Source organism: Solanum stenotomum, chromosome 1 (genome assembly GCF_019186545.1).
Source record: "Solanum stenotomum isolate F172 chromosome 1, ASM1918654v1, whole genome shotgun sequence".
In the NCBI taxonomy this organism is placed as follows: Eukaryota; Viridiplantae; Streptophyta; class Magnoliopsida; order Solanales; family Solanaceae; genus Solanum; species Solanum stenotomum.
In genome coordinates, this window is record NC_064282.1 from 2,033,900 (window position 1) to 2,052,345 (window position 18,446).

The 18,446-nt window shown below is 33.2% G+C and overlaps 1 protein-coding gene across 2 annotated transcripts; it reads left to right on the forward strand.

Annotated features, from left to right (window-relative positions):
- Positions 1-9,199: 9,199 nt before the first annotated feature.
- Positions 9,200-18,357, forward strand: LOC125876876 (SUMO-activating enzyme subunit 2). 2 transcript variants are annotated; one of them, XM_049558146.1, is made up of 11 exons: positions 9,200-9,450; positions 9,570-9,663; positions 11,440-11,523; positions 11,610-11,828; positions 12,774-12,875; positions 13,034-13,489; positions 13,679-13,908; positions 16,064-16,157; positions 16,262-16,444; positions 16,537-16,634; positions 17,834-18,357. In XM_049558146.1, the coding sequence occupies exons 3-11, from the start codon at positions 11,446-11,448 to the stop codon at positions 18,192-18,194; spliced, it is 1,821 nt and encodes a 606-aa protein (XP_049414103.1). In that variant the 5' UTR covers positions 9,200-9,450; positions 9,570-9,663; positions 11,440-11,445; the 3' UTR covers positions 18,195-18,357. The 2 variants fall into 2 exon arrangements, with proteins under 2 accessions (XP_049414103.1, XP_049414096.1); XM_049558139.1 differs by having other exon boundaries at positions 9,570-9,659.
- The last annotated feature ends 89 nt before the right edge of the window (positions 18,358-18,446 follow it).

Genomic DNA, 18,446 nt, shown 5'->3' on the forward strand with positions numbered 1-18,446 from the left:
ATTTTTTTCCATAAATTTCATACCTCAACTATCTGTTCTTGTCTACATTACCATTCTCCTTTATAATTTGTTTGCATGATTGTTACCTATTATTCCCTTTGTCTTTAATTACATGTTCACTTTTCATTTTTTAGTTATTCCTAATTTCTTGTCAATTTTGACAAATCAAGAAAGGACTATTTTTTTTACCTACCATACTCTCAATTAATGATTTTGAAAAATGTAGAACTTCTTAAAACTTTTAAATTTTTAATTCATCTACTTCATAACCAATAGGGGCAAAATGATAAATTCATTATGTCAATTTTTGTTTTTTTAATAGGTGTGTCAATTCAAAAGTGAACAAGTCATTAGGGACAGAATGAGCATAGTGTATTGTGTTGATAGTTTGATTACAAAATTTATTTTAATTATTACTTAAATTTTGTCATAGTGCATCATAAATTCATCAAATAACAATGAAAAATCTCATTTTATGTAACAAACAATATGGTGTGATGACATTGATACCCCCCCTCATTTTATTTTTAATAATCTCATTTTATTCTTTTAATTATTCATATACAATCTATATAGGCCAAAGTCATCTCCGGCCCCTCAAAGTTGTCCTCATTATTCATTTAGACACCTCAACTACACTTAGTATCTATTGAACACCTCTACCACCCCAGATTTGAACCGTCTAAGCATTTTTTTATCACTTTTCATAAACTGTGTGGCACGTGTATTTAAGCTCCCCGCGTATATCCGACGTGTATAGAATGACCATTTAACAACTACCACGTGTATCCGACGTGTATTTGTATATGTCTTAATTGGGGAAGATTCTTAAATTGTTAACTTTGATAGAACACTTCTCTCTCTCTCTTCGCGATTTCTTCCAAATCGAAGCTCTCCATCTTCGCGATTTCCTCCAGATTGAAGTTGAATTCGTCTTGTTCGTGTTACGATCTTGAAGATTTCCTTGTGTAAGTTAGGATTGTTAATGATTTTTACATGTTTTGTTAAATGAATTCCAAAAGGCTAGGGTTTTGTAAAAATATAGGGTTTGTGATTTTTGCGAATATTATGTCCCTTTTTTACTATTACCCAAAAATTATGCTTTAAAGCTTTGTTTCTTAATTGTTGTATGGGTTATATGAGTATATTCCGTTCTCTTAAGCTAGGGTTTGTTTGATATTTTGTAGGGCTAACAATTGACCATGGAGGAGATTATATTTACAAAGATTTACCATGGTGAAATCTTATCTGAGATATCTGTCCCTACTTATGTTGGAAACTGTGTGTCTACACTCAGGTATATTATTAAGGACCACTTTTTCATTTTGGAACTATTGTATTATACTAAAGAAACTGTTGGAGGCTTTTATGTGAAGGATTTATTGAATAAAAAATGGGTCCTAATTATAACTGACCAACATCTCCTACACCTAATTAAAGACTTAAAACACGAGGACACTTTTGAAGTATTTGTATGTCATGTATTAGATGAACCCTTACTTGACACTAAGAGACCTAGAGACTATCTAACTAATGTTAGTGGTGAAGGTGTTGATGTTGACCTTGGTGAAGAGGGTGAGACTGTTAACTTAGGTGGAGAAAGTGAGGTTGTTGACCTAAGTGGAAAAGGTGAGGTTGTTAACCTTGGTGGTGAGGGTGTTGGTGTTAGCACTGGTGAAGAGGATGTGGATGATAACCTAGGTGGAAAGGGTGTGGATGATAACTTAGGTGGAGAAGGTGAATCTGATTTCTTGAGTAGTGATTCAGATCTAGATATACCTTCATAGTGATTCAGATCTAGATATACCTTCAGAAGATGGTTTAGATATTGATGAGGAGTTGAGAGCTTTTAGAGAAGAAAGAAAAAACAAAAAAACAGAGAAAAAAAGGCAACTGAATTTGAAGAAATACCAGTTGGAGAGGCTGGTGGTATAGATAGAGGCTTTGAGGATATTAGGAAAAATAAAACTAACAAATATGCAGGAAAATTAGGTGGAGATGAGGATTATATTGATAGCTCTGACTGTTGGAGTGATGATAGTGATGAACAACTAGATGTGGATGCTGTTAGGGGAGTAGATATACCTACTAGAAGGAGAAGCAAAAAAGTTAGGTATGATGAAGATTGTGAAGTTTCAATATTTGAGTTGGAATGGTCTTTGAGGGTGCAAATTAGTTCAGGAAAGCAGTGGCAGATTATGTTGTAGAGTACAGGAGGCAGATAAAGTTAAGACCTAATGAAAAACATAGAGTGAGGGTGAAGTGCAAAAATGCTAATTGTAAGTGGTTGTTATATGTTTCCATTGACATGGACTCAGGTAATTTCATTGTGAAGAACTATCAGCCTGTTCATAAGTGCATTCCATTAAACAGGAACAAGTTGTGTAATTTAAAGTTAATTGCTAGAAAGTTTAAGGACTGAATTGTATCGCAACCATACATAAGAATTTGGAAAATTCAAGATTTGGTTAGAAAGACATCGGGTTTTTATGTTGGTAAGACTATTTGTTACAAGGCTAAACAGAGGATTATGAAGGAAGACATGGGTAATTAGAATGTGGAATTTGCCAGATTATGTGACTATGCAGATATAATCAAACAAACCAATCCTAGAAACTCTTGTTGGGTAAAAATTAATAAGAAAACTGAACTAAGAAAGAACCCTTTTATGTATTTTTATGTGTGTTTTCATGCATTTAAGCAAGGATGGTTGGAGGGGTGTAGGAATATAATTGGATTTGATGGTTGTTTTCTCAAGGGAGCTTGTAAGGGTGAGCTATTAGTTGTTGTTGGAAAGAATAGGAACAATCAAATGTATCCCATTGCCTGGGCATTTGTGGATACAGAAACAAAACATAGTTGGAGCTGGTTCATAAGATATTTAATTAATGATCTAAACTTGAGAACTAGTGAAGGTTTGACTGTAATGTCAGATATGCAAAAGGTATTAATAACACAATTTCTTATATTTTAGTTTTAATTTGATCTTTACTACTTCAATTACTTATTTTGTACATATTTTTTGTTAGGGACTTATTTCTGTCTTGTTAGAGTTATTATCAAATGTTGAGAAAAGAATGTGTGCTAGACATATATGGAGTAACTGGCATGTGAACTGGAAAGGAAAAGAAATAAGGAAACAGTTTTGGAGATGCTCAAAGGCCTTCTTTGAAGTCAAGTTTGGAGAAGAAGTTCATGCAATGTCGAAGCTAGGTAAGAAGGAAATAACAGAGGACTTGCTACATTATGATCCCAGAAATTGATCTAGGGCTTTTTTCCAAACTCACTCTAAGTGTGATGTTGTAGAAAATAACATGTGTAAGACTTTAAATTCCTGGATCTTAGCTGCTAGACGTAAATCAATTATTACCATGTTAGAGGATATTAGGCATAAAATGATGAACAGACATATAGACATGTTCAAATTTGCTGAAACGTGGATATTAGACATTACACCTGTGGCAACGGCAATACTAGAAAGAAATAAGGAGTATTTAAATAACTGTAATGTTCAATGGAATTGGTTGAATGGTTTTGAGATTAGTGAGGGGGAATATTCATTTGTTGTTGACTTGGAAAAGAAGCACTGTGACTGTAGGTTGTGGATGTTGAGAGGTATTCCTTGCCCTTATGCTATTTGTGCTTATTATTACTTGAATCATGATCCTGATCAATATGTAGAGCACTGGTATAAAAAAGAAACATTTCTCAAGGCTTACAGCCATTTCATCCAACCTATTCCCAATATGATAATGTAGCCTGAAACTACAAATCCATTAATAGAGCCTCCAAAATCAAGAAAAATGTCAGGCAGACCTGGCAAGAAGAGAAGGAAGAGTAAGGATGAGCCAAAAAAATGGGGGAAACTTTCAAGAAAAGGAGTAAAGATAACATGTTCCTTATGCAAGAAAACTGGTCATAACAAAGCTGTGTGTGCAAGAGTAAGTAATACTTCATATTCACATTTGTAAAGTGCTTAAAGTTTATATATATTATAATCATATATTTTATTTTGTGGTGACATAGTATGGGAGCGGGAGCACTTCTCAACCTACAAGTCAGGGAAATTCAATCCAACAAAGTTATTCTCAACAAAGTTCTGTTTGTGCTGATACCACTGTTGTGCCAAGAACTACTCAAACAACAGTAAGATTAGATTTAATAATTCATTTGCATTTTCTGATTATTCTACAAGTTATTCATATATCCTTATTTATGCTATATAGTCTACAATGGGAGGTCCATCACATTCTACTTTTAGAACCACATATGCAACTACACAAACATCAGTAAGATTAGATTTAATAATTCATTTGCATTTTCTGATTGTTCTACAAGTTATTCATATATCCGTATTTATGTTATATAGTCTACAATGGGAGGTCCATCACATTTTACTTTCAGAACCACATATGCAATTACACAATAAAGTTAACCAAGTTTTGTTTGTGCTGACACAACATCTGTGCCAAGACCTTCTCAAAATAGGGTTCAAGTTGGGACTGGAAGAGGATTGGGAAGAAAAAAAGCTAATGCAAGAGGGACCCCATTTGTTACTGAAAAAGATAGTTCTTCTAGTCAACTGCCACCTTTACCAGGTCACAAGAGACCATACAGTTCTGCCTCATTTGTTGCTGCTACTGGAGGAAATAGAAGGTCTGCAACTGGTTTTGGTGTTTACTTTGATCCTACAATTGGAGCTCAAGTATTTAATGTATGTTCACTTAATATGTTTACTATGTTTTGGTGTATATTCTGATAGCCATATTATGATCTTACCTTACCTTATCTTATACTTTCTTTATTATATTACAGCCTGGTACATAACGTGAGAAGATTTTACATGGGCCAACAAAATTGAAGAGTGCTTCACCAACCAATATAGACATTAGCTTTAAACCTCGTAGCCTAAAATGGAAAGGAAAAGATGCAGTCGACACTTCACAGTTGCAACAAATGAAAGCAAACAAGAAAAACTGGAAGTAGTTAATTTGGAAAGTTGTTATGATTTTGGCCCATGTTAAAATGGTCTTCAACAAGCTACTCTTTAGTTTATTTTGAACACTCGTGAAATGTAATTTTGAACCATGCCTTTGTGTTAGCAAGACTATGTATTTTTGAACCATGTAAGACAATGGTTTTTGATTATCTTTCAATGTATTTGTGTTATGTATTTTTCAACCTTGACTTTGTGTTATGTATTTTCCAGCCATGCATTTGCGTTAGTAGCTCAGTTTTTGAACAACAACTACACTACCTCTCAATGCATTTGTGTTTTTGTCAATAAAAGTAGTCGATCCCAGAACTAATTTCAGAGCACAGGGTCAGTTAGAAAACAAAGGCAAGTTACAAAAGAGACATTAATCAATTCACACTAGAAGTTACAAAAGAGACACTGATCAATTCGACACTGATCAATTCACATTCAAACTTTCAATTTGATACAAAATATGAACTTAACAGACCAATTAAGTAAAACATTAATTGATCTAGAATAGCCTCCTAATTACTGCAAAATTAAACAATTATGTACAACACTAATTGATCTAGAATAGCCTCCTAACTACTGCAAAACTAAACAATTAAGTACTACAATCTTGAACTACTATGAACTACACAATATTAAAGAACCATTTTATAGTTAGCAAACAAAGAAAAACAATCATAACTCGGTTAAATTTGACATTTTCTCAATCCCTTTGGAGTTTAATTTCCTTGAGCTTCTTGTTCAATACCATTATCTTCTCTTCATTTTCATTCAATTGATGAAATTTCAAAGAATCCCTTTCTTCTTCAAGCTCTTTCACTTTTCTCTTTAGTTGATCAATCAGATTTTGACCATCTATGAATCTATTCATTAAGGATGATTCATCAGCATTTTCAAGTGACAGATCAATCCATCTAAAATAGCCACATCCACAATTTTCCTACAAAACACATAATAGTAATAAATATACAAACATGTTGATTTTTCAAATAATATAATAACAGTAGTTTTTGTTCGAATAATTAAACCTTTGATGCTTTGCATCCAAAAAATAGATGACCTGGGTTTAATGGAGTCCTCGAAGTTTTCAGTCGACAATAATAACCACACTTACATACATTGACTTCCTTAATATTCACTGAACTTTGCGACATTTGATAAAAGAAAATGGCTTGATTTAGAAAAGAGAAACGTTGGATATTTAGAGAAATAAGAGAGAATTGGGGATTTAGGGTTCTAAAATGGATTTGGGGGAAGAAAAATTGGGGATTTTATATCCAAGTTAAAATTTTAACGTTGGATGTCTTAAATGCAGGGTAAAAAATGGGAGAAAAAACAATTCACGCTCCCCATTTGTGTGAATCACAAACGATTTGCCATGTAGGCAAAAAATGCTTAGACGGTTCAAATCTGGGTGGTAGAGGTGTTCAATAGGTACTAGGTGTAGTTGAGGTGTCTAAATGAATAATGAGGACAACTTTGAAGGGCCGGAGATGACTTTGGCCATCTATATATATATATATATATAAAGGAGGACCATAGACAAGGTGATGTGACACCTCTCTATGGCCTCCATTTGCATTTAGCCTTTTTCTTTTTTTTTTTGGCTTTTTTAATTTTTTTTTATTATATTATAAAAATAAATTACTTAAATTTATTATAAATAAATATTTTATTGATGGAGGAACATTTATAACAAAAACTCTTCATATTCTTTTTTTATTTATTTGTCTCACTTGTAATAAAAGGAGAAACATAGTTTATCTTTTTTGACTTTTTTTTAATTCAAATTAATTATTGTATTGTAAAAATATATTACTTAATTTATACAAATAAATATCTTATTAATGTAGGAACATTTACAACAAAAAACTCTCCACATTCCTTTTTTCTATTTTTTTATCTCACTTCAAATCATGAAATGATAATAATTTTTTTTTACATTTTAAGTATTTTTATCTTTATTTTTTAATTTATTCACAAGGAGTTATTCCCATGGCTTGCCCCTCTTTAATTTTTACTTTTAATAATATTGATAACTCTCATAATTTTTATGTCCAACCTCCAAACTTAAATTTGTAAGTTTATGATGTCTTATGGTATTCCTTTATTTTGCCTATAAATTCATATTAGTTTCATGAAGATTCACATTCACAATTATCCTTTCTCTTTTCATCATATTGGTTTGGTTTGTAACAAAAAAGAAGTACATGAAGGTAAAAAATATTTCATTGCAAATTTTTATTTTTTATTTCCTCTATTTTGTCTATATAAATTCGTATTTGGTTTGTGAATGAAACTAACATGTAACAAAAAAAAAGTACACGAAGTTAATAAATCATTCTCAAGTCCTTATTTTTTCATTTCTTCTATTTTGTCTATATTTTCATATTTATTTTCATGAAGATTCACATACAAAGTCATTCTCAAGTCTTTATTTTTATTTTTATGTACTTAGACATGCTTTCTTAATATTTTTTAATGTTTGTATTATCATTCATCAAGCAAGTATGATTAAAAAAAATCTCTGTAATTCTTAACAATATTTTGTCTGTATGCAATTGTTCTTTCTAATAGTTAGTTTTTTGGATATAATATAGTTTGATTATAATATTTGTTAGATTTCAAGAAATAATAATTATTTAGTATTGTTAGTACTATTGAAAAGATAATATACAAATATATTACATATAGTTTAAATTTCGTTCTTTCTTTTGACATAATTATTTTTAATTGGTATATGATATTTTTTTTATTCAGTTGGTTGCATATAATGAAGAATTTGACATATGGATCAAAACATGATGACGGATTTACTTGCAAAGGAAGATAATAGAAGGAAAAAAAATGAAGCATAATTAGAGATTATTTTTTTACTTTGAATTGTATTAGCAACTTAGTTACTTTTGCTAGAATTTTCTAAATTTTGATTTGTATAAATAATTTAGCTAAATGTATTATATTGTCAATGCTAATCATTTGATCCTTTATTATTCTACTTTTTCTTTGTTATGAAGCAAAATTAATATAATTATCTCATTTTAACAACAAAAATTTTTTTTATGATGATTAGGAGTTTCATTTTTATTATAATTATAAAAAAGTAATTGAAAAATAAAATATTATTTTCATGATTGCATTTTTTGTGTATGTAACAATTCTGTTTTCGTCATCGTTCTTTTTGCTTTGAAATGTATTTATTATGTAGTCATCAATTTTTATATTTTCTCTGTTCATTTTTTTTTATTTTCACCCCTTATTTTTATTTATTTATTTTACAAATAAAATCAATGCATAATTAGTAATACATTTAATGTCTAATAAAATTATACATTTGAATTATTTATAACTCATGTCTCTTCATCTTACTTGTAACTTTTAATATTAAATATTATTCATAACTTTTGTATGTTTCATTTTTCATAAATCTTATAAATATTTAATTAATGTTTAAAAAATTTATAATAAGCAAATATAATAATAAGGACATAATAAGAAAATCAATTTTGTTTTGACAAAATTAGAGTTTGAATAGAAAATTAGTACTCCTACAAAAGAGAGAGAAAATTAAAACATAAAAAATATTTTCAACGTAATACAATATATTGTTAAAATAACATATTATCTCTTATTCCATTTACTTCACCACGGTGAATATTTTGTTCTACTATATACATATACAAAAAAATTTTATATTTTATATGTTTAAAAAAAATGAAAAAACCTATGATATCACAGATGAAGAGAAATATTAATATTATCTATATATTCGATACTAACCTAAATATTACATATTTCATATTATTATCTTATAAATATTTCATATAGCCGCGCGAAGCGCAGATAGTTTTACTAGTATTATCTAACTTATGAAAACAATACTATTCAAATATTATATTTATTAATATAATATAATAAATTATGAAATAATATGTTATAACCAGTCAAACATAATGTAAGGAATTAATAAAAAAAAATTAGGTCTTCATAAAGTTTAAAAGACGAATTTTCGCACAGGTAAGAAAATTCGTCGCAAAATATTTATCACTTCAAAGTTCAAACACTAAAACACACCCCTATTCACATTTTTATTTATTTTTAATAAATAGAACCAATCCACACGTTATGCCATTAATTGATGACCCAAAAAAAAGAAAAAAAGAACATAGGTTATGTCGAAGGCCATAGGTTAAAATAGAGTCCAAGAGGAGCAGCACGAACCACAGAGGTTCTTCTTATACTCCCAAATAACTTCGTTTTTTTTTCACTTTGGCGCCCTTTCCGCTAAAATCCCTCAAGATTCCTCTCACTGTTAACCCTCTTTCTCGCTTCCAATTCCCATTCCCCTTCTCCCCTTTTCTATGTAGTCAACCCATACTGTTTTCATAAAGCATAACTTATTTCTCTTCAGTATCCATCTCTCTTCTCAAATGGCTTCCGAGGAACAGTTGTCTGCAATTAAGGTATGTATGTGTCTTTTCTGCAAGAAATTGAGTTTTTCTTGATGTCTTGGGTACCCTTTCTTGAATAATCTTGATGGGTTTTGTTAGTTCTTGATGTTCTTTTCTTGTGATTTTATTAGGGTGCTAAAGTGCTCATGGTTGGTGCTGGTGGTATTGGGTGTGAGTTGCTTAAAACCCTTGCACTTTCTGGGTTCGAAGACATTCACATCGTAAGTAAGATTTGCCTTTTGTTTTTGATATTTACTTTTTATATGTAGTTTATGATGATTAAATTTTGGGTCAAGAAAATTTAGGGCTTCTTTGCTAGGGTTTCTTGAATACGTTTAGTTGCCATGAGATTGTTAGGGGTTTTGCGGGTTATTCCACTGTGTGCTGTGCATGAGGAGAAATTGTTGTTTTTTGTACTGGGGGTGACATAGTGAAAAGCTTTCGTCTCGGACATTGAATATATGTGAAAATCCATTAGAATTGGTATGTATTAAGAGAACCTGACCGACAACTTCAACAGAGAAGTTACTGCATTCGACATTTTCTCCTCAAGATTGTTAGTAATTTGAACCCAATGGGACCCTCCCTGGGATTCTATATTTGCACTGTGTAGAGAGATTTACTATGGGGTTAGCAAACATCTCTCTTTGTTGGATTAATGACTAGCACAGTTTTCATGCTTTCTAAGCAAATTGATATAGTAATAAAAGAGAGAAATAAACTTCACATCCAAAGTAAGATTTGCCTTTTCTTTTTTGATATTTACTGTTCAAAAGTAGCCTTTGATGATTAAAGTTTTGGTCAAGAAAATTTATGGCAACTTTGCTAGGGTTTCTTGAATACGTTTAGTTTGCCTTGTGATTGTTAGGGTTTTTGCAAGTTATTCCTTTGCGGGCTGTGCATGAGGAGAAAGTGTTGTTTTTGTACTGGGGCTTACCTAGTGAAAAGCTTTGGCTCCGACCTTGTATATATGTGAAAATCCATTAGAATTGGTATGTATTTAGAGAACCTGACCAACTGCTTCAAGAGAGCAGTTGCTGCATTTGACATTTTCTCCTCAAGATTGTTAGAAATTTGAACCCAATTATACCCTCCCTGGGATTCTATATTTGCATAAGTCATTGGTTATGGTTGTCATGGTTCGGGAATGAAGGGACATGCTTGTGAAAGTTACAGATTAGCCTTGGTTACATGAGCAATCCTGGCGGCACTGTGTAGAGAGATTTACTATGTGGTTAACAAACATTTCTCTTTGTTGGATTATTGACTAGCACAGTTTTCATGCTTTCTAAGCAAATCGATATTACAAAAAAGTTATATTAAGTGTTGTAGCTGTTAAGATGTTTAATATTAATAATAAATATCAAGTGTTGTAGCTGTGCCTATTTTAGCTTGAATATATCTGGCTACAGGTTGCGTTAGATTCCTAGAGTTTTAATAGCTGTTAGAAATATATGCTTACAATCTGATCATCTTTGTTCTGCAAATAGGAAAGAGTTTGTCTTTATGTTTTTTATACATGATTTCCATTGTTAGATGGGTGCTGCCGTTGGAATTTACAAGACTCAAGGCTTGCTTGAGTGAGATTCCACTATGTTGCTTGGTAGGTTGTGGAAGGCTGCTGATTGCAGATATTCTTGAAAAAAATAGAATCCCTGCATCTCAGGCCGAGGGGGGGNGGGGGGGTTGTAGGTGCTTTTACTTTTAGGGGTAGACTCAACCACTTATCTTTTATCATTCCATTGCTCTCAGGCTATTCAAATGTACATTTTGATTCTGCAAAAGGATGAGAGGGCTTCTGCACTGTGTGGTGGGGGGTCTGCCTCATCTTATTTTGATTCACATTTCACTGTCCTGTTTCCTTGTGGATTAATATAAGTTTATTTAGTAAATGCTTCTTAAAACAGAGTCTTGCCATTTATATTATGTGAGTTCATTGTATTGCACTATGCTTGCATGGGGCTTTCTAACCTGGTTTTATGTCATTTTGTCTATTTGCAGATTGACATGGATACAATAGAAGTCAGTAACTTAAATAGACAATTCTTGTTTCGACAAAAACATGTTGGTCAATCTAAGGCTAAAGTAAGGAAATCACACCAATATTTTTCCGGTTTCATTTTTCATGCCGATTTTGAATCCTTAATAGCATACTCTCAAAATTTTACCAGGTTGCTAGAGAGGCTGTCCTAAAATTTAGGCCTCATATTAAAATTACACCATACCATGCAAATGTAAAAGATCCAGAGTTCAATGTGGATTTTTTCAAGCAATTCAATGTTGTGCTTAATGGACTTGACAATCTAGATGCTAGGCGACATGTGAATCGCCTTTGTTTGGCATCCGGTGTCCCATTAGTTGAAAGTGGGACTACAGGCTTCCTTGGCCAGGTAAAATTTAGATTTTCAGTTTTATTTGATGGGGATCAGGCAACTAAATTTCATTTGGCATACTTCTGTTTCTATCTTATATATTTGCTAGTCTGTATATTTCTTGACATCTTAAGATCTCTTAGCAACATTCAAACTAGCCGTGACCAGCCTAAAATGTTATAAAGGAAGTTCCTTGAAATGCAATTAAAGAAAATGTGAAAAATCCATATTTCTTGAATGTGGTATTCTTGGGTCGTAGATTGTTGTGGTTATTTAATTATTATCAATTGGAAGTTGCTACTCAGTACTCACTTTTATTTGCATCTTCTAGTGAAAATAAGCTGTTATAATTCCAATATTTTGATGTCGAATGTACCATGTGAGACTTAGAAAAGCAGACTGCTAAGTTTGAATGGAAAAGAAACTCTGTTTGTAGTAAGATATATCAAGAGTTTTGTAACTATTTTACAGAAACTTATTGAATATGCATGTTGATCATTGTTACACTTGTTACAGCCAGTAAATTTTGATTCCTTTCTTCCAAGACTTGCTTGGAAAATTGGAATATTCGCTACTTGGGTGGAGTTAGCCAAATTTGATCAGATTATATGTCTTATTCAAAAGAACTCGTGCAAAAACTTGCTCTTCATGCTAACAAGTTTCTCATTCACCTCATTCTTTTGAAGGATGGAGAAATTTTCAGCTTTTATGTTTGATTCAGACCTTCTAGCCAAATGGTCAACCTGTTTATGCACCCTCAAAGATCATAGGGGAAATACATAGTCCTGTAGCTTTATTTATGTTGTTAAAGGTCAAACGTTCTTGTCTGGCTGCTCTTTTTTTGGGTTTTGGTTCCATAGTGTGTTACTGTGTTCTGCTGTTTCTGTTTATCAACTGACTGAATCTCCTTTTTGACTCTTACTAGTTCTGTGATTCTCATTGTCGAATCTTTTTTTGTGACAGGTCACGGTACATGTGAAGGGTAAAACAGAATGCTATGAATGTCAGTCTAAACCAGCTCCAAAAACTTACCCTGTCTGTACAATCACAAGTACTCCAACAAAGGTACTGACATGTCCTTAATCCTTTTTTTTTCTTAATGTAAATTTGAGCTGAGCCAATCTGTGTATCTGTATTTATTTAAATATCATTCCTGTACTGACTCTCTCACAATCTTAAGCGTTTTTGGCTAACATTTTGCTTTGAATTATTTTCTGCTTTAGTTTGTTCACTGCATCGTATGGGCAAAAGATCTGCTGTTTGCAAAGCTTTTTGGGAACAAGAATCAGGAAAATGACCTTAATGTGCGTTCTACTGATGCTTCGAGCTCATCAGAACATTCAGAGGATGTTTTTGAACGTAGAGCCGATGAAGATTTTGAGCAATATGGGAGGAGAATATATGATCATGTTTTTGGTTACAACATCGAAGTAGCATTACGTAATGAAGAGACGTGGAAGAACCGTAACAAGCCTAGGCCTGTATACACCAGAGATGTATTGCCACTACGACCAGTTGGACAGAATGGTAACAAGGATAAAGCTTCAACCGGTGACCCCTCTTCAGTCTCTGCAATGGCATCTCTAGGCCTTAAAAATCCTCAGGATTTGTGGAGTCTTAAGGAAAATTCTGAAGTATTTCTCGAGGCATTAAGGCTCTTTTTCTTGAAAAGAGAGAAGGTTTTGATCCCATTCCCACCTTCTGATTCTTTTTTGATAAAGTAATCAAATTTTATTAGAAGAAGGAAAAAAATGCCATTTCATTTGATCCCATTCCCACCTCCTGATTCTCTTTTCTTGCATATATGCTTGGATTTCTTATTCATTTAGTATATGTTCAAATTATTTCTGTCTTTACCACTGTTGCAGGAAATTGGCCAGTTGGGTTTTGATAAGGACGACCAGTTGGCTGTAGAGTTTGTCACTTCTGCAGCAAACATTCGTGCCGCTTCTTTTGGGATTCCGTTACATAGCCTTTTTGAAGCTAAAGGTATTGCTGGCAATATCGTTCATGCCGTTGCAACAACAAATGCCATCATTGCAGGCTTGATTGTGCTTGAGGCAATCAAGGTGTTGCAAAACGATGTAAAAAGCTACAGGTATGGTTGGTTCCATTATCTCTGCTTTTACTGCAGTTCTCTGTATTTCGACGCAGATAATAATATTTTGGAGATCAGTTAAAATGACCAAGATATCAGATACTCTTGCCAGCTGTGACTGATCTCCACATGATTTTTATAAAAGCGATCTCGACAATGCTTCCAGTCCTCTTTTCCCACTTCCCACTTCCCACTGCATTTTCCTTTTTATTTTTGATTAAATTTGTGGAAGTGCAGCTTTTTTCATCTGATAGAGATCAAGTGAAAAACAATTTAATCAACTCTCCAACAATTAATCATTCAGGGAAGCAATAAATTCAGTGGTTTAATAAGTAATAACTACGATTACTGAAGTGAGTGACCATCTAATAAAAAAGTTTAAACTGTTAGAAAGGAATGATGACACTTCTATTATCTATTTTATGTTTGCAACATGTCTGCTAATGTGATCATGATTTTTCTGTTTGGTATGGAGATATTTTTGTTAACTAGTGGTGAGACTCGAACTTAGGACTTCTGCATGATCTATGAGTTGAAGTGTGTGGCCCAAGCTAAAAGTTTTAAGGCTTTAAGCTGTGAAAAAGAGTATTTCTTTTATAAGTATTTTCGAGGTCTTGAACCATAATTTATTAATTCTTAATAATCTATCAAAACATCTTTCTAGAAATTGGAACTTGGTCTCTTTGATGCAGAACTGATAGGAAAGTGAAAAACAATTTTAAGTTGTAATTGAAATACTCCTTCCGTTTCAAAAAGAATGACCTCTTTCTTTTTTTTTGGTAACATTTTAATTTCAACTTTCCACGTGGCATGTTTAAGACCACAAGATTAAAAGGCAGTTTTGTACATTTGACATAACTTTAATTTAGGACCACAAGATTCAAAAGTCTTCTTTATTTTCTTAAACTCCGTGTCAAGTCAAACTAGGTCATTCTTTGTGTAACCGAGGGAGTATGAAATAGTAATGTAGTTTTCTTTCTAAATTTAACGATGAAAGGGGGTTTCAAGAAAAAATTGTATATAGTACTAGAAATAGTAATTGAAGTACATGAATGCAACGTGATTGGTGAAAACTGTTTATTGTCACTTATGCCAATGTAGAGATAAGTCTGAGAAGTAGAGAATCTATAGTTTTGAAAAATTTGGATGGAATGAAATGGCCCCAAATAGTGCTTGCATATAGAGGATTCATATAGTGGATCCCAACTAATGTGTGATTGAGGATTTGTTAATTAATCATATACTTGATTAATCACTATGGAAAATAGTGCACCAAATCAAATTAATATCTAATAGATGTTTTGCACTAAAGGATGTGACATAATGGTCAATGGAGTCAGTGCAAACTTTGGAGACTAAGATTCATCCTAATAGAGACAAACCACATCAAGTGATTTCTCTCCGCCTGTCTTAGCCTTGGTGAGCAAAGTATTGTGTTGATGGAAGGTAGCATGTACAAATAGAATAGTTGAGGTGTGCACCAGCTGGCCTGAATGCCATGTTAAAAAATAACTAATAGCATTTGCTAAAATATACTAACTAAATAAAACTAATTGCATTTTTTAGCAAATGGTAAAACTGTAGAAAATTGAAAAGGTACCTTTTTGAAGTGTCGTTCAATGCATGCCATCCTATTTTTCCTTATGCCAACCTTCCCCCCTTCCCATTCAGAAAAAGTAAAACTTAGCAACCTTTCAATGCCTTGTAAAAGCTAAAAGAAGGAAAACTATCAAAATACTTGGGAAACAACTTACCATTTATCTGTTACCATTTTTAAGAAAAACAGCCTCTCTACCTCCACGAGGTAGTGGTAAGGTCTGCGTACACTCTACCCTCCCCAGACCCCACCTAGTGGGATTTCACTGGGTTGTTGTTGTTGTTGTTGCATTTTTAAGAAAAACAACTTACCATTTACTGCAAGGAGTTGTCAAAAATGGATTTTACCTAATGTTTCTCCAAAGAGTTTACTTAACCCTTCTTTTACTTTATGTTATTGGCTAACAAAATAAAAACAAAATTCCTATCTAAACTAATCTATCAAGTAGTTGAGCTTTGAGAACTTCTTGTGCTGTATAGAAGTGTGGTACATGGAACAATGAGGACTATGTCATTTTGTTTGGTACTGTTTTATAATATCATGTGCACTTCCTTGCAGGATGACTTATTGCCTTGAACATCCCTCGAGAAAGATGCTTCTCATGCCAGTGGAGCCCTTCGAGCCAAACAAGTCTTGTTATGTTTGTTCCGAGGTATGATCTACTGTAATGTACAATAGATTGTGTTCCCGCCTGTGCTACCTTATGGAATTTTATTTTAGCCACTACTTTTTGATTGAATGCAAATCAATGAACAGACACCTTTAACGCTTGAGATTAATACTCATCATTCGAAGTTGAGGGATTTTGTTGAGAAGATTGTCAAAGCAAAACTTGGCATGAGCCTCCCATTGATCATGCATGGGGTGGCACTTCTTTATGAGGTGGGCGATGATCTTGAGGAAGATGAGGTTGCAAATTATGCAGCAAACCTTGACAAGGTAAGACACTGTCATGTCTTTGTACATATGTGAAGTAACTTTATTGTTATTGGCTGATAAGACACTTGTCTGTGTGAATACAAAACCCTTAGGTTCTATCTGAGCTTCCTTCTCCGGTTACTGGTGGCACAATTCTCACAGTTGAGGATCTTCAGCAAGAGCTTAAGTGCAGCATCAATATTAAGCACAGGTCCTCCTTGTTCTTATTATGTGTTTGTAGACTTATCTTGCTTAATGGAGGAAAGAGAACTGTAGTGTATTTCCTCCAATTTGCCTTCACTTTGATTTCTACTTTTCGTAATGTTATTTGGTATTAGCAATAGAGTTAGCTGATGATCTTTCAGAAGTTAAGCTGTTGGTGAAACTTGACATGATAGGTGATTCAAGCTTAACAGCTTAACTACTCGTCAATAATTGATTGGGCAGGACTCATGTTTTAAGAAAAGTTCAATTTCATCGATATATAAATGGCTGGGCCTCCTAATTCTTAAATAGGACCTTGATACTGGAAATCTCTTTTGGTAGACTTCTTGTATAATGGGCATTGCCCCATATTTTATAAACATATCCTCTTATCTAATTAAATACAGTCAAGGCAGTTTGTCTAGTTGTGAAGTTAAACTAATAATTAAAATGGGAAATAGGTTAGATGTTTTATTAAGATGCTACCAAATGAATGGGCCTTTGATATTTTTAATTCACTTATTAAATAAAATACGTTAACATGTCACTATCCACTAGATTATGATATACTCTACTATGAGCTTTACATATTAGAAAGGAAGCTGGAATTTCCGTCTTGACTCGATTCAGTTTTGATTGACATGTTCATAGCTTATTTAGGGATTTTGTGATCTCGGTTTTCCCTGTAAAGAGATTTCCCATTATTGCCATGAAGAATATTACTCTAGGAAGCTATCGGCAGTGACTTCTTTGATTAGATATTTTTTGTTGCGAATTGCGCTAGTCACTGCTGGATTTGTCAATTTTTTTTTCCGTATGTATACATAGGGTAGATGCTTCTTCACCAACTTGGTGCTATGGCCCAAGTCATGTGGTTGTGCTTTGGTGTAATTGTTTGTTCCATTTTCTGCTTTGATGTTTTCATTTTGCTTCCGAAGCTCACCCATTTCATAATATGAGACGTGATGCATTCGGAAGTTGTGTGTAGTGGATGGTTTGATCTCTTTCCTTCTGTATTCCTTTTGGGGGACTTGTCTTGGTGTGTTGTTACATTGCTAATGAACATAATTGAGGGCATTCAGTAGGCAAGTACTTGCTTACTGTGTTTATTTCATCCATTGATCTAATATCCTGAAGATTATTTACTTTTCCCATTCTTTTGCTCCACAGCCTCATTTGAACTGTTTTATGATTAATTTTTTGCAGAGAGGAGTTTGATGAAGAGAAAGAACCTGATGGAATGGTTCTCTCAGGATGGACACCAGCTCTTGCAGCAGAAAAGACCAAGACATCGGACAATGGCCCGAGCTCGTCTAATGCATCTCAGACAGTTCCGCTGGAGTCAGAGGATAATGATGAGATAGAAATTATTCTCAAAGACCCTGAAATTCTTGCTGCTGGGAAGAAAAGAAAGTCGTCTGATGTTTCAGTTGCTGTCGATTCAGGGATATTCAGTGTCACTGGTGAAATGCTGACTAAACGGAAGGTGGAAGAGGATGATAGTCATAATGATATTGTGATGGTTGATGGAAATTTAGACCCCAACAAGAAAAAGAGGGTGCAATAACTTTTTCTTACATCTTAATTTTAGCTGTGCATCTGTCTAACTTTGTACAATATAGGGAGAAACATTGATTCTTTGCCCACTTCCTAACTTATGAGTTGTTCTTTAGGTGCAAACTTTTATAAAGTTTTGATACTGGCATGATGCCTTCAGTGTTCTAATTCTCACTTGGAGCTGTCTTGATTCCAACCTGACAGACATAACCGTCTAAAGAATGTGATTCTCACTATTTTACATGGTACTCTCAAATCAGGT

Coding starts and splice junctions, on each gene's coding strand:
- LOC125876876 (XM_049558139.1), top strand. CDS start 9,418: ATGGCTTCCGAGGAACAGTTGTCTGCAATTAAG. Junction 13,909..16,063: donor AACGATGTAAAAAGCTACAG/GTATGGTTGGTT, acceptor ACTTCCTTGCAG/GATGACTTATTGCCTTGAAC. Junction 16,445..16,536: donor ATGCAGCAAACCTTGACAAG/GTAAGACACTGT, acceptor CAAAACCCTTAG/GTTCTATCTGAGCTTCCTTC.